Genomic DNA, 13,944 nt, shown 5'->3' with positions numbered 1-13,944 from the left:
GGTCCGTGGTCCTGGCTGCAGCACCTAAGGAGCTAACGACCTTGGTCCTTCCTCTCCCCTGGTGTCAGTGGATAATCTCTAAGGTCACATCTGGGATTCTGGAACGCAGCGTCTGACCCGCCTATGGTGCCAACCCCCTCCTATGAGCACATGGGGAAGTCTCCCACTTTCAGAAAATGTTTCATCCTGACAGGCAGTCTAAGCTATTTTCTAAGTCGTACGCAGCCCACGCCTTAACACTCACCAGTCCGTTTGTTGATTTAACAACCTTAGTGATTACTGATCAAACAGAATGAAGTGAGATTCAAATGCAGCAGAGTTTGAGGGTAGACACAAGACAGAACTTCCCACATGGGGTTGGTAAGTGCTGAGAGAAGTGGGGTCTCTGGAGTGTCCTCCCCTGGGGTCCTGGGAAAGCCCAGCCCAGCCAGATGTGGGCTGTCACCCCTTCTAGCTCTGGCCTTCCAGGGAAAGCGCCTTAGGCGAGCCGCTTATTCGTTCACCCAATCAAGTCTCCGAAACTATTTTTAAAAACATGTTCATCGTGGAACCAACCGCCTATGGAAATCGCCGTTTCGGTGGCAGAAATAAATGCATCGAGATAATCTTTAACCCGTTTCCTCTCCCCCCGCCCCGCCTCCCGGCTTCATTAGGACTCCCGCGGGCTCCTGAGCGAGCGGCCACCGCCAGCAAGGTCATGGCCAGCGCAGCCGTGCAGCTCCTGGGCTTCCTGCTCAGCTTCCTGGGCCTGGTGGGCACGCTCATCACCACCATCCTGCCGCACTGGCGACGGACGGCGCACGTGGGCACCAACATCCTGACGGCCGTGTCCTACCTGAAGGGGCTGTGGATGGAGTGCGTGTGGCACAGCACGGGCATCTACCAGTGCCAGATCTACCGCTCGCTGCTGGCGCTGCCCCGCGACCTGCAGGCGTCCCGCGCGCTCATGGTCATCTCCTGCCTGCTGTCGGGCGTGGCCTGCGCCTGCGCCGTGGTCGGCATGAAGTGCACGCGCTGCGCCAAGGGCACCCCTGCCAAGACCACGTTCGCCGTGGTGGGCGGCGTGCTCTTCATCCTGGCCGGCCTGCTCTGCATGGTGGCCGTCTCCTGGACCACCAACGACGTGGTGCAGAACTTCTACAACCCGCTGCTGCCCAGCGGCATGAAGTTCGAGATCGGGCAGGCCCTGTACCTCGGCTTCATCTCCTCGTCCCTGTCGCTCATCGGCGGCACGCTGCTCTGCCTGTCCTGCCAGGACGAGGCGCCCTCCAGGCCCTACCAGGCTCAGCCCCGGGCCGGCACGGCCACCGCGCCCGCCTACCGGCCACCCGACGCCTACAAGGACAATCGGCCCCCCTCGGCCACCTCGGCCTCGCACAACGGGTACAGGCTGAACGACTATGTGTGAGTCCCCATGGCCAGTCCCTCCCCGGGCCCCCAAGAGGCGCCGGGACCCGGGCTGCCGACCGCTTCAAGGTCCGGGCACCAAGTTTACTTCTGGGCTGCTTTGGTGTCCAAAGGAATAATGTGAACCTGAGGAAATGGGCTAAGGATGCAGGGAAGGCGGGGAAATAAGATGAGGAGAAAAGCTCTACATACCAAAGACTAAAAATAATAATAATAATAATCCTTGCTGTTTTTGTATTTATTATATGTATTTATGTGGGTGATTTAATGACAGCTGAATAAAAAGCGACTTGGGAGTTTGGTCAGTGGGGTTTGTTTGCAAGCCAGGAATAAACCTTTTGGATGCGGTTGTCTCTGAAACTGACAATATCCGTGTCTGTTTCCAGACCCTTATTCTGTCTGCTAAGATGCTGGTAACCATAGTCAGCACACCTCCGGGCTCTGCCCACACAGGACAGGAGGGCTGGGCTGATGTTCATCCAAAAGATGCCTGAGCAGCATCACCAAAAACTGTTGCCCTATCCTGGCTCGATCTCAGAGGCAAGGCAGGAAATACAGGGCTTCCTTGAAAAAAGATAACTGCCATCCACCACAAAAGAAGGGCAATGTCATTTTCTGCCGGTGAGCAGTCGGCCCCCACTAGTAAGGCAGCAAAAGTCAGAAGAAAAAAAAAGGTAAAGTGAAACACGCCTGTTCACTTGGCTTTCCAGGCATTGACAAGAGGCCCAGTTAGGAAGGCTGCTCGCCCCAAGCACAGAATGTCACTGGCTTCTTTTCTGGGAATAGAAGTATGATGGCAGCTGACATCAGAGGAGGTACAAGGGCTGCTGACTGCTCTTTTAGCTGGAAAGAACTGCTGCGAGGGCCAGGGGAGGCCTGACCTCTTTAAGGACGCTGATGTTGCTTTCGGGGCTGTGATCTAAATCACACACACACACACACACACACACACACACACACACACACACAGCTCCCCCGTTAGCCCAGGGAGTCTGCTCATGCCTCTGCCGCAGCTTCAAGCTGTGAACATGGAAGGAAATACCCTTCCATGTGGTAGGGCTGAGTCTGAGGTCTGTTACGTGAAGCCCCACCATTCTCAAGGGGTCTTCGAATAGGGCCACCAGGGCTCCATCTGTCACTGTCTGCAGGGAAGCGAGCTACAGAGGGTTAGCCACACGTGGCTGGGCTTACTGGCGGGGCGTGGCCTGGTGAGACTCTGGCCCCAGGATCAGGGAGGTAGAAGGGGAGAATCCCGGGCAAGGATTAGGAGGCCAGACGGACCTCAGCCCTGCAACTCTGGATCCAGCAAGGCTGGAAGTTGCCTGATGCTCCCCTGACTTCATGCCTCCTCCTGACCGGGTCCTCCGGGCCACTGAGATGGTGACAAGAAGCCCAGTTGCCACGTGCTTCCCATGTAGTCAGAGGCTCTCACCAGTAATGTGCGTACACCCCGCGATCCTCTTCTGATTGCTTAAGCCTCACCAGTTACACCTAATAAACTGCACCACTGATGAGACCTAGCAACAGGAGAATCTTCTAGCAACATTGAAAAGTCAGGGTTTAAGGTACAATCCTACACATACATACTTCTTTTCTATTTTCTGCTGACCTCTAGACTCCAAGCAACAGGGGCCGCTTCTGTTTGGAAGGAGAGGGTACCACACATTTTAGCCTCTATCTAGCCCCGCAGCAGCTAAGAGGGCTGGGATGTGCCATCCTATTTAGGTCAGGGATTTAGATCAGAAAGGTCTTCATTTATTTATGATGAAACAAGCAATTTTAACTTACTCTTTAAATGATAAAAACAAATCTGAATCTATAAAGAAGAGAAACAAAATCTTCTTAAAACGAAATGATATTCTGTCAGTCCTTACTTGATGGTCACTATCTAGAATGTGTTTAGTGAAGTTATTCTAGTTAATAGACCGATTACAAATCTAAAGATAAAATAGCTTTTTAAAATTCGAAGTAGAGTTGATTTACAATATTTTATTAGCTTCAGGTGTCTAGCAAAGTGATTCAGTTATATCTTTTTCAGATTATTTTCCATGATAGGTTATTATAAGATATTGAACATAGTTCCCTGTGTTATACAGTAAATCCTTGTTGCTTATCTATTTTATGTATCGTAGTTTGTATCTGTTAGCCCCAAACTCCTAATTTGTCTCCCCGCTTCCCTTTGATGACCATAAGTTTGTTTTCTATGTCTGTGAGTCTGTTTTGTATATAGATTTGTTTGTATTATTTTTTTAGATTCCGCATATAAGTGACATTGTACATTTGTCTTTGTCTGGCTTAATTCATTTAGTATGATAATCTCTAGGCCCATCCGTGTTGCTGCAAATGGCAATATTTCTTTCTAAAATAGCTCTTATCAAAGTCTTTCCCTGAATTCTGTCACTACTGAAGTAAAAGATGTTCCTCTCTCCTACTCAGGTGAAAGACTAATAATAACAGTGATTACAATTTATCAAGCACTTACTATGTTCCAGGAATACCTTTTACTTACTAATTTGGTCCAAAGAGATACATGAGAACCCAATGAGACAAATACTCATTTTAACCCCATTTTCCAAAGGAGGAAATCAAAGTGCATAGAGATTAAATTATTTGCCCAGGGTCACAGAGCTAGTGAGCAAAAGACCCAGGATTTGAACCCAAACAGGTAAGCAGGGAGAAAATACATTCACTCAAGTAGAAGCATGACCTATAAACTCATTAATTTCATGTCCAGACTATTTCCAAATAATTAAGTGAATTGTTTCATGACCGTATTTAGTTCTTTCTAGAACCATCACTCCACAAAGCTTCTGTTAACTGAGTTCTGGCTGGATTAGAGGAAATGTGATATCAGACCCATAGGTCCAAGTTTGAATCCCCATAGAAAGCAGGAAGTGACACACAGGAAGTGACACACGGATGGCTCTGACCTACAGCTGGCCCACCAACTGTAGGAAATAGACCCAAATTAGACCTTAATTCCCTCCTTCAAGATACAGGGTGTAAGAACGCTGTTCCCAGTTTCCTCTGGCTCCTTTGCTCTCATCCACTCCTAAGACAAGAGCTCAGGTCCTGTGGTCCCCTTTTTCATCACATCACAATCACCAGGGCCATCAAGTAGATGCCTGCCTCTGCCCACCTCTTTGGGACTAGGCAGTCATAACCAAGGCTGTCTTGAACAAAGTATGGTCTCCTTTCGAGGTACAACATGTAATCCCAAAGTTCAAAATAAAAAGGAAACATGAGTCAGATTCTGATGTTTTCCAGGAAACTGTTGTTATGAATGTAAATTACAATATGACCCTCATGGGATAAAGAATGCTGTATGTCTTTGCTTCCCTAAATCAAATCAACTTTGGCTCTGATCCAGAGGTCTAAAGCCAGCCACGTTTCCTTGTTCCCTCCCCAGCATTTAGGAGGGCTCAGGGCCCCAGCACTAATGGAGGCCCTGGACTTGGGGAAGGGGTGAGGCCCAGCCTTTAGTCCTTGGGGTCGCTCTGGTTACCTGCTGGCTGCCAGAGGCTGGTTCCTTCACAGCCTGGGGCCCCTGATGCTGCTCCCAGGCCACAGCCCATCCACCCACACAGTCACCCATGTCATGCCCCAGCCCCTCCCAGGCCATGTGTGAGAATGGGCACTGGAATCTTCTACCCTGAGGAACCCTTAGTCCCAGGCTCAGTCTCTGGGGAGCCACTTCCTGAAACGGATCCACACCCCTCCTATACTCAAAGCACCAGAACGTCCCCCTTTTTGGATAAGACACCCTAATTGCTTTTCTGGGTTAAGTCTTTTGAAATCAAAAGGCTCTGAAATCCCACAGAGAATCCTACTTTCGTAGCAGCCACTGTTGCCCTAAGTGGAAATAATTTGAAAACTACGGCACATTCACCATTTGTATAATAGTCCATTACTTGATAGTTATAAACCAGAGATGGGGCCAGGATCTGCACCCTAAATGCCCGGCCCCAAAGCCCCAAAGCATTGCCGCATGCCTCCCTGCTTCTCCCTGCCTTGGACCCTCTGTGCTTGCTTGCTTCCAGGTAGAGGGAACAGCGTGGATGGTGACAGTCGGGCATGAGATGGGGATCTGGACTAAGAGGCAGCCGTGGAGGTGGGAAGAGGCTGGGATGTGCCCGAAGGTAGAGTTGATAAAATTTACCGATGGCTTGGTTGTGGGGTGTGAAAAGAAAGAGGCTTAACTGTTGATGCCAAGATCTGGGACTGGATCAACTGGAAGAATGGGTTCACCATCTTCTGAAAAAAGGAGATTCTGGAAAGAAAGCGTTCTGGTAAGGTAGATTTTGTTTGTTTTCCATGTGTTTGGTCTGAGCCGCCTCAAGTGGAGATGGTGATCAGGGCCCTTAGATGTGTGAAGCTGGAGTTGAGAGACAGATTACTGTGGGAGCCTCAGCCCAGGACACAGTTAGCCATGCAGCTAGAAAGGGTCTCATGGGACGTGAACACAGGTGAGCAACCCAAGAAGCCAAGGGCTGCTGAGGGTTTCACATTCGGAGGCTGGGAGGACGGGGGCGTCCAGCACGGCAACCAGAAGACGAAGACCCCGTGAGCAAGGAGGGCCAAACTGGGAGGTTCTGGAAGCCGAGGGGAAGGGAGTGGCGTTCAGTCACCTCTTTCTATCTTCACAGTAACTTAGGCAGTATGAGCAGCTGCATTTAACAGATGAGGCAACGGGGCTTCGGAAAGCAAGGCACTGGCTGAGGACTGCTCCATGGAAGGGGTCGACTGCTGGGCAGGGAAACTTTACACACGTTAGAAAATTCTCATTTCAGTCTGTAAGGTCGCAGTAACCCTCACAGAAAAACATGCATGTTCCAGCTCTTTCTGCATAAACATTAAGACATCCCTAGTTACAGGTTTCTCCTTGGATGATAGAACAGGGTCTTCTCGCCGAGGTTTATACTGTGTACCCCTAGAGAGGTGTGGTGATTATGGACTCACCTCAGGTTAATACTTTTCATATAAAGGGAAAAAGGTAAATATGTAAGATTTCAAGAGGAAACCATTATACTGAAATGTGTTATCGAAATATTTTAAAACAATGGCATGGTAATATGTGTACTCCTTTACTAATGCACAAAATAACATTATCCAGGGCTTCCCTGGTGGCGCAGTGGTGGAGAGTCCGCCTGCCAATGCAGGGGACACGGGTTCGTGCCCCGGTCCGGGAAGATCCCACATGCCGCGGAGCGGCTGGGCCCGTGAGCCATGGCCGCTGAGCCTGCGCATCGGGAGTCTGTGCTCCGCAACGGGAGAGGCCACAAGAGTGAGAGGCCCGCGTACCGCAAAAAAAAAAAAAAAAAAAAAAAAAAAAGACATTATCCAGCAGTGGAAGTCTAATAAATATTGCAATTTCAAAGCAATAATAAGCATAAAGGATATTTTAAGAAATTTGCAACAGTTGTAATTTGATGTGAAAATATCTGTAATTTTCAAAGTTACAAGGGTTGAAATACCAAAAAAAAAGTAAAGCAACTTGCTCAGGTGACTTGAAGACACTTAAAGCCCCCTGAGCATGAGAAGACGTTCATGCAACCGGAAGTTCAATTTTCCTTCTGCATGTAAGCGATGGTTCATTAAAATAATCCCTGATTGCTCCCCGGGGACCCAGAGGGTGTTAAGTGTGTACCTCTGGGGTGGGGACTGCAGGACAGCAGGGTGAAACTGAGCACCATTCCTGAAGACAGCAGAAGCCTGGGTCCTCCATTAATTCTCAGAAAACCCTTCCTCTATCTGTCCAATGAACACAGTGATAAACCTGGAACTTCTGTCATTTGCGCAGGAAGAGCCATCTCAGGGCCCTGAGGGGATGAATTGTACCACTCCTGTCAAAAACCAAAATCCAACCGAGTAAATTTGAAAGATCTAATTGGTTTTATTAGGCGATTCATGAGTTAGGCAGCATCCCAGCTAGCACCTAGAAGCATGCCCAGAGGGATTGTGCATAATGGAAGGTTTTTATAGGAAGAAGGAGGGAGCTATTAGCAAGAGAAAAGAAAGAATTCTTTTTAAGTCAGTATATCTTTGGGGGGGGGCGATGACAAAGGTTTGTGGGTTTTTAATTTTTATTTTTATTGGAGTATAGTTGCTTTACAATGTTGTGTTAGTTTCTACTGTACAGCAAAGTGAATCAGCTATACGTATATATATATCCCCTCTTTTTTTGGATTTCCTTCCCATTTAGGTCACCACAGAGCATTGGATGACAAGAGTTTGATCACACAGATTGCCTCCTCTTCCTCTGGGGAGGGTTGGAGGGGAATGAACAGGACCCACGTGATGGTGCTGACCAGGTTTGGTATAATGGGCTTTTAGCACAAGTGATGCTATCTGGGGCCTGTGGCTTTCCTGTTAACACCCCAAAGGCACTGTTCCCATCAGTGATAAACCGGACAGGGAGCTCCTCCCGGTGGCTGGAGAAGCATCAGGCACCTGATACCCAAGTCGTGGGTTTCAGGCCAGGGACCACTGGCTGCAGTTTGCTTGTCCTCTCGCAGGAGGGATGGAGAGGCAGCTTGCTAAACCGAAGTAGGCCGACAGCAAAGGCAAACCCATCACACATTTCTTATTCAGGAAACATCCATTTCAGACAAATGAGATTAGAGCTGGCAATGCTCTGAAGCTGAACAGTCAGTGTGGGAGAGTGGGCAGCAAGCTGAGGAAGTCCCGGTGGCAGGGGCTGGAGTGGGGGACAAGTGAGGGAAACAGGTTTAACTAAGACTTCGAGGATTAAAAGGAAAAGCCACCTCGCTTCTGCTATAGCATCCTCACTCCCACCCAAGAGACACAGGAGTGTGTGTGTGTGTGTGTGTGTGTGTGTGTGTGTGTGTGTGTGTCTGTGAGAGAGAGAGATTGAAATCTGAGGTCCTGTAATATTTGAAGCCTTTTCTTGAATCAAAAAGCACAAAGCCATTTTCTGGGCAAATATCCAAAAGAAAACACAGAAATTTCATTCTAGTAAATTATTTTAAAGTACCACCAACTGGCTTTCACAGGTGTGTGCGGCAGGGGAAAGGCATTAGCAAACAGCCCATTTCCTGCCTGAGAAAGGCCAGTGGAGGTCACTCCGTCAATCTGGGAGGGCCCAGGCCCTGGGGGCGGATCACCTGGGATGATGATGGCACCTCTTGCTCTGCCAGCTTTGCCCCAGGAAATCTCAGCACAACATACTCCTTAATTCTTTTCTCCTGAGGGACTTTCTATTCAAAAGCTCGCCACCCTCCCATCCCTGCTGAGTAAATGATTGACAGGCTCGAGCTTTCCATCCCACCAGGGCTCCTGCAGGGAGCATCAGCTGCCTGCAGCTCGGGGGAGGTCTGGGGTTGTTTTAGTCATCCCAGGCATTTTTCCAAAATAAAGCATTTGCATAGGTTTCCTATCCAGCATAATAAAGAGCAAGAAGGCAGGACTTAACAGCCAGGAAATCACTGGAGAGTTTTGGTCTAGTGGCTTCACCAGGTGTCTGGGGAAGCTGGTGCCTGCCTTGGGGAAGAGCTCATTGTGACTTTGCTGAACATGGGCAGTGGGGTCCCGGGACAGTGAAGAGGTTGGGGGAAGGGAGAGACCCAGTGCTGCACTTGGGAGTCCTTGAGCCCAGCCCGCTGCCCAGACAACCCTCTCAGCAGGAGGGATGGTCTCTTTTCCATCCATAGCTCCATGGATATTTCTGCTATGAAATTCATCATTCACCTTTGTAGGCATTATGAATTGCTCTATAATACCCAAGCATAAGAATAACACCTGCCTTTGCTTTTTTAAAAAATCAAATCTGGTTCTCTTTCAACCACAATGAGATACCACTACCTGTGAACACCTAAAAGTTAAAGGATTGACCATATCAAGTGTGATGGTGGTGATGGACACAGCTGAGAATACAGGTGGAGAGTCTACAGTTAAGAAGAAGGGCCCCAGGGGTTTGAGCGCAAGGCCCGAAGGTCCGGAAAGCTGGAACTGAGGGTGGGGAACACGTCGGATTCAGAGCTCAGCAGGAAGTGGAACCAGTGCTTGGCAGATGCCGTCGGGAAGATAGGTACTGGTTTTGGATTAGGACTTGTTTTCTCACTTACCTTCTCTAAAAGAAGAATGTGGCCATTAGCCTTTGGTTCTGGAATGGGATTGGGAATGGCCTACTCCAACTGTCAGCATGATTTTCAGGCTCCATATCTTCTTTTTTTTTTTTTTTTTTTTGTCAGTTGAACACATTTTAATACGTTTAAGTGGCATTTTAACCTCTTTTATTTATTTTATTTTATTTTATTTTATTTTATTTTTGTGGTACGCGGGCCTCTCACTGTTGTGGCCTCTCCCGTTGTGGAGCACAGGCTCTGGATGCTCAGGCTCAGTGGCCATGGCTCACAGGCCCAGCCCCTCCACGGCATGTGGGATCTTCCCGTACAGGGGCACGAACCCGTGTCCCCTGCATCGACAGGTGGACTCTCAACCACTGCGCCACCAGGGAAGCCCTAACCTCTTTTATTTTTAATTTATTTTTTTATACAGCAGGTTCTTATTAGTCATCCATTTCAACCACATCGGTGTATACATGTCAATCCCAATCTCCCAATTTATCCCACCACCACCACCCCCTGCTGCTGCAGGCTCCATATCTTCTACATGGAAAATATGTCAAAGAGCAGGAGCAGTGACTTCACATCTGAGGACATCCCAGTGGGAGGGAAAGAGAAATCACGTTTATTCCTCAGGAACACTGAGGTACCCTGGAGTAAGCTGACACTCTTTTGTAACAATGTTTTCAGTAATGCTTTAAACTCCAACACACTGTTTATGTATTTGAAACCAAGTCTGTTTCTTGTTTTGTATTTTCTCTCTGGAAATGGCAAGGAGGTGGTCTTAAAAGAAAGAAATTAAACAAAAATAGGCAAAAAAAAAAAAAAAAATGATGGACCTGACCCAGGGCAGACCCTAGGGATATTCAACATGAAGGCTGACAAAGAGCAGAAGAGGAGGAAGAGGAGAGTGGAGGTGAAAATGCAAAATGCAGGGGGTTACTTGTTTATTGACTCCCCCCAGCCCTACCACACACATACAGAAGGTTCTCCTAAAGCAAGTGAACAAACTGTCTGGGGAGAGAATGATTACCTGGGAAGAGTCAGGTAGTGTAGGTGTCAGCTTCTACTTCAGGCATGTGAGAAGTCCTTGGGATAAAACCAGCTTCCTACTCCGTCTGGTAAAGGGAAGCTTTCCTTTTGATAAACCTGGCTTATGTAAATAGCACTCCCTGCCAGTTTCTGTTTTGCCTTACACTTCAGAGAAGCACCAGACATTTGAGGAAAGCCTGCAGCATGAAAGAGAGAGAAAAGATAAACAAGGAGAAAAAACTGACACTGGAGGAAACTGATAGTTCAGGGAAGAGAAGAGAAGGTTTTAAAATCTGTATTCTCTATTCTCAGAGAATTCAGGATCTTGTTTCATCCATCACAACAGAATGCCATGAGAAAGATGAGAAAATGGAAAAGACTCTCAAGTTAAAATTTTTCTAATATTACATTTTTAACATTTAAGTAGAGGGATTTGAACGTATAGTAGAGAAAATGTTCCAGAGCGTAGCAAAGATTAAAATACAAATAAAAGGGCACCATGAACTAGAAAACATTGTATAAAACATATGAAAGACACAAAACATCATTGTAGGAGGTCAAACATCTGACAAATAAGAGTTCCTGAAAGCAATAAAGAAAATGGATGAGTGGGAAAAAATGATGAAAAAAATTTCCTGGAACTGAAGGGAGACATGAATTTCCAAATTTGAAAGGGCTTAACAAGTGTCACATAGAAGGAATAAATGAAAATTTACACTATTAACTGAGATACATCCCCATGAAATTTCAGAACATCAAAGTAAAAGAAGCAAAGACCTTAAAAAAAATTCCCAAAGAGAAAAAACAATCCAGATCATATAGAAAGAATAACTGGCTCCTTCTCATCCAAAGCAGCCCTATATCCTTGTTAGTCTCTGTCTCAGCACACTGTGAACTCCTCTCATAGGCCTCCTCAGAATGTGTGATTGTTTTCTTAATTTGCACATGCATTTTTTCCTGACTCCTCTGTTAGATTCCAGGTCCTTCAGGGCAGAGATTTTGCCCACCTCATTCACTGTCATGTGTATGAGACCTGGCACAGCCCTAGGCTGAAAATATGTCTGTGTTTTAATTGGAGGGGAGCAGGGAAGGCAGGAGGCATGAGTCCCTCCCTGGAAAGTCAGCAAACCAGCATTGATTCATACTACCATGTAAATGACTGCTACCTCAGCAACTTCAAGTACCTGAGGGTGGAGGGAAAAGGGCACCAAGAGTTACTTGGGTCCTACACCACTTGGCAGCCTACCCAAATTAAGAACAGTCTTGGGAGAGGCCTCAGCCCAGAAGCTGTCTTTGGAGCTTGAGTTAAATTCAGTCTCTTGTCTGCTCTTCCATGTTGGCCAGGCCACATTGGCATAGCAATCTTCCTCTTTTATGTACTTTTTCCATTTCAGCCATCTACTTTTTCCACTCCTGAAATACGACACTGCAAAGCCAAAGCAGTGTATGAGGGCTCAGGTCTTATAGGATTAAGAAACTCTACCAGCACACACCTTAGGGTCCATGGGTTCTATGAGAGCATTTCAAGTAGGTGAGACTGGATAATTGAGAAAGTGTGAAATGATGGATGGGAATCCTACAGGAAGCCACAGAAAATTGTAACCAACACATTTTGAAGGGAAGGAGAATCCTTCTAATTAAAATGTAATAATGACCCAGCAATTTCACTCCTAGGTATATACCCAAAATAACTGAAAATAGATACTCAAAAAAAAAAAGAAAGAAAAGAAAACAGATAAACAAATCTTTGTACATGAATGTTCATAGCAGCATTACTCACAGTGGCCAAAATGTGGAAACAATCCAAATGTCCATTAACAGATGAATAGATAAACAAAATATGGTATGTTTGTACAGTGGAGTATTACTCAGACACAAAAAGGAATAAGGTAGGAATACACGCTTCAATGTGGTTGAACCTCAAAGAAAACATGCTAAGTAAGAGAAGCCAGACACAAAAGGTCACATATCGTATGATTGCATTTATATGAAATTGCATGATGTCTTCAAGATTCATCCACATTGGGCATGTATCAGAACTTCATTCCTTTTTATGGCCAAATAATATTCCATTGTGTAGATAGACCACATGTGCTCTGTGTGTTCCCTGCTGGACCAGCCCATTCAGATTGGAGGTTCCCAGGGATTGTGGGGGAGAAGAACAGGGAGTGACTGCTTAGAATGTTCTACCATTGCAGATCAGCATCAAGGCTTAAAGAAAAGGCTCTCAACTAAAGCAGCATCAAGCTTTTTCACAGCTCTGGACTTCTTTATCTGCTGTTTCTTCTACCTGGAATGCTCTCTCCCTAAATCTTCAAATGGCTTATTCCTTTCCTTCATTCATGCTCCTTCTCAAATGTCAACTCCTCACAGATGCCGTCCTTTCCTCACTAGGAAGATCTGGAAGCTGCAGACAAATGGCAACTGTTGGATAAAATAAGTGCTAATAGACAGAAGAAAAATCTTACAAACCAGCCTACAAGGCATCACTCCAACTCAACTGCTCAAACCAATGCAGAAGAGCAAACTGAAATCCAAGGGTAACCCCACATGCACAGAGCAAGATAAGACATCAACTCAGTTTCCAGTAGAGTCAACAAGTTCAGAGAGAAACCACAGGGCCAGAGTTTCCAGAATGCAGCTGTACATAACCTTGGTCTTCCTTCCAAATCCTCAAGCAGCTGAAGATCTAAACAGAGAATAGAAATTATTAGCATCTCACGTTCCAAAATAAATGCTAAGGGGAAGGTTCAAATAGTGCTCAGGAACACAGGAAAGAGAAATTCCACCAATATTATTTTTGAACAATCAAGATAATAAACATCTCCAAAAATTTAGTCATGCCTCTTTGCAATCTATCCCTCTCTCCACCCTCATCCCCAAGTAACTACTATATGGTTCCCTTTATAGAAAACTCTAGACAGATCTTAATGTTCTCACCACACACACAAAAAATATAATTATGTGATATGATAGAGGTGTTAGCTAGAGCTATGGTGGTAATCATATTGCAATATATAAATGTATCAAATCAAATCAACATGTTGTACACCTTAAATTTATACAGTGTTGTATGTTATACATACACATTGTATATGTATTGTTATATGGTATACATATACATTGTATACTGTTATACATATACATATACAATGTTATATGAAAATACAAACAGGGATAATTATACTTTGTCACTTCTTATCATTATGCCTTCATGTCCTTTTCTTGCTTTATTGCAATGTGTGTAACCTCCAGAACAATGTTGAATAGAATTGTTGAAAGTGAGAATCCTTGCTTTATTCCCAATCTCAGAGAAATCAGCTGTCTTTCACCATTTGATATGATGTTAGCTTCAGTCAAGTATATTTTAGAGAAGACTATATGAGTGACATAGTTCATGAATTCTTGACCATTTGATAAC

At 46.0% G+C, this 13,944-nt stretch overlaps 2 protein-coding genes across 2 annotated transcripts; both read left to right on the top strand.

Moving 5' to 3' along the window:
- Window positions 1-697: 697 nt before the first annotated feature.
- Window positions 698-1,408, top strand: CLDN14 (claudin 14; the record flags this gene model as incomplete). The annotated part of the gene is made up of 1 exon (XM_079704443.1): window positions 698-1,408. One exon carries the CDS (start codon window positions 698-700, stop codon window positions 1,406-1,408), a length of 711 nt encoding a protein of 236 aa, XP_079560569.1.
- A 4,428-nt stretch (window positions 1,409-5,836) lies between these two features.
- LOC307053838 (MICOS complex subunit MIC10-like) lies at window positions 5,837-10,283 on the top strand (the record flags this gene model as incomplete). The annotated part of the gene is made up of 3 exons (XM_079705296.1): window positions 5,837-5,970; window positions 9,360-9,579; window positions 10,023-10,283. The coding sequence occupies 3 exons, from the start codon at window positions 5,837-5,839 to the stop codon at window positions 10,068-10,070; spliced, it is 402 nt and encodes a 133-aa protein (XP_079561422.1). The 3' UTR covers window positions 10,071-10,283.
- Window positions 10,284-13,944: the final 3,661 nt, after the last annotated feature.

This window comes from Hyperoodon ampullatus, assembly GCF_949752795.1.
Source record: "Hyperoodon ampullatus genome assembly, chromosome: 5".
NCBI lineage: Eukaryota > Metazoa > Chordata > Mammalia > Artiodactyla > Ziphiidae > Hyperoodon > Hyperoodon ampullatus.
Note: the sequence above shows the minus strand (reverse complement) of the source record. Positions and strands in the feature narration are given on the sequence as shown.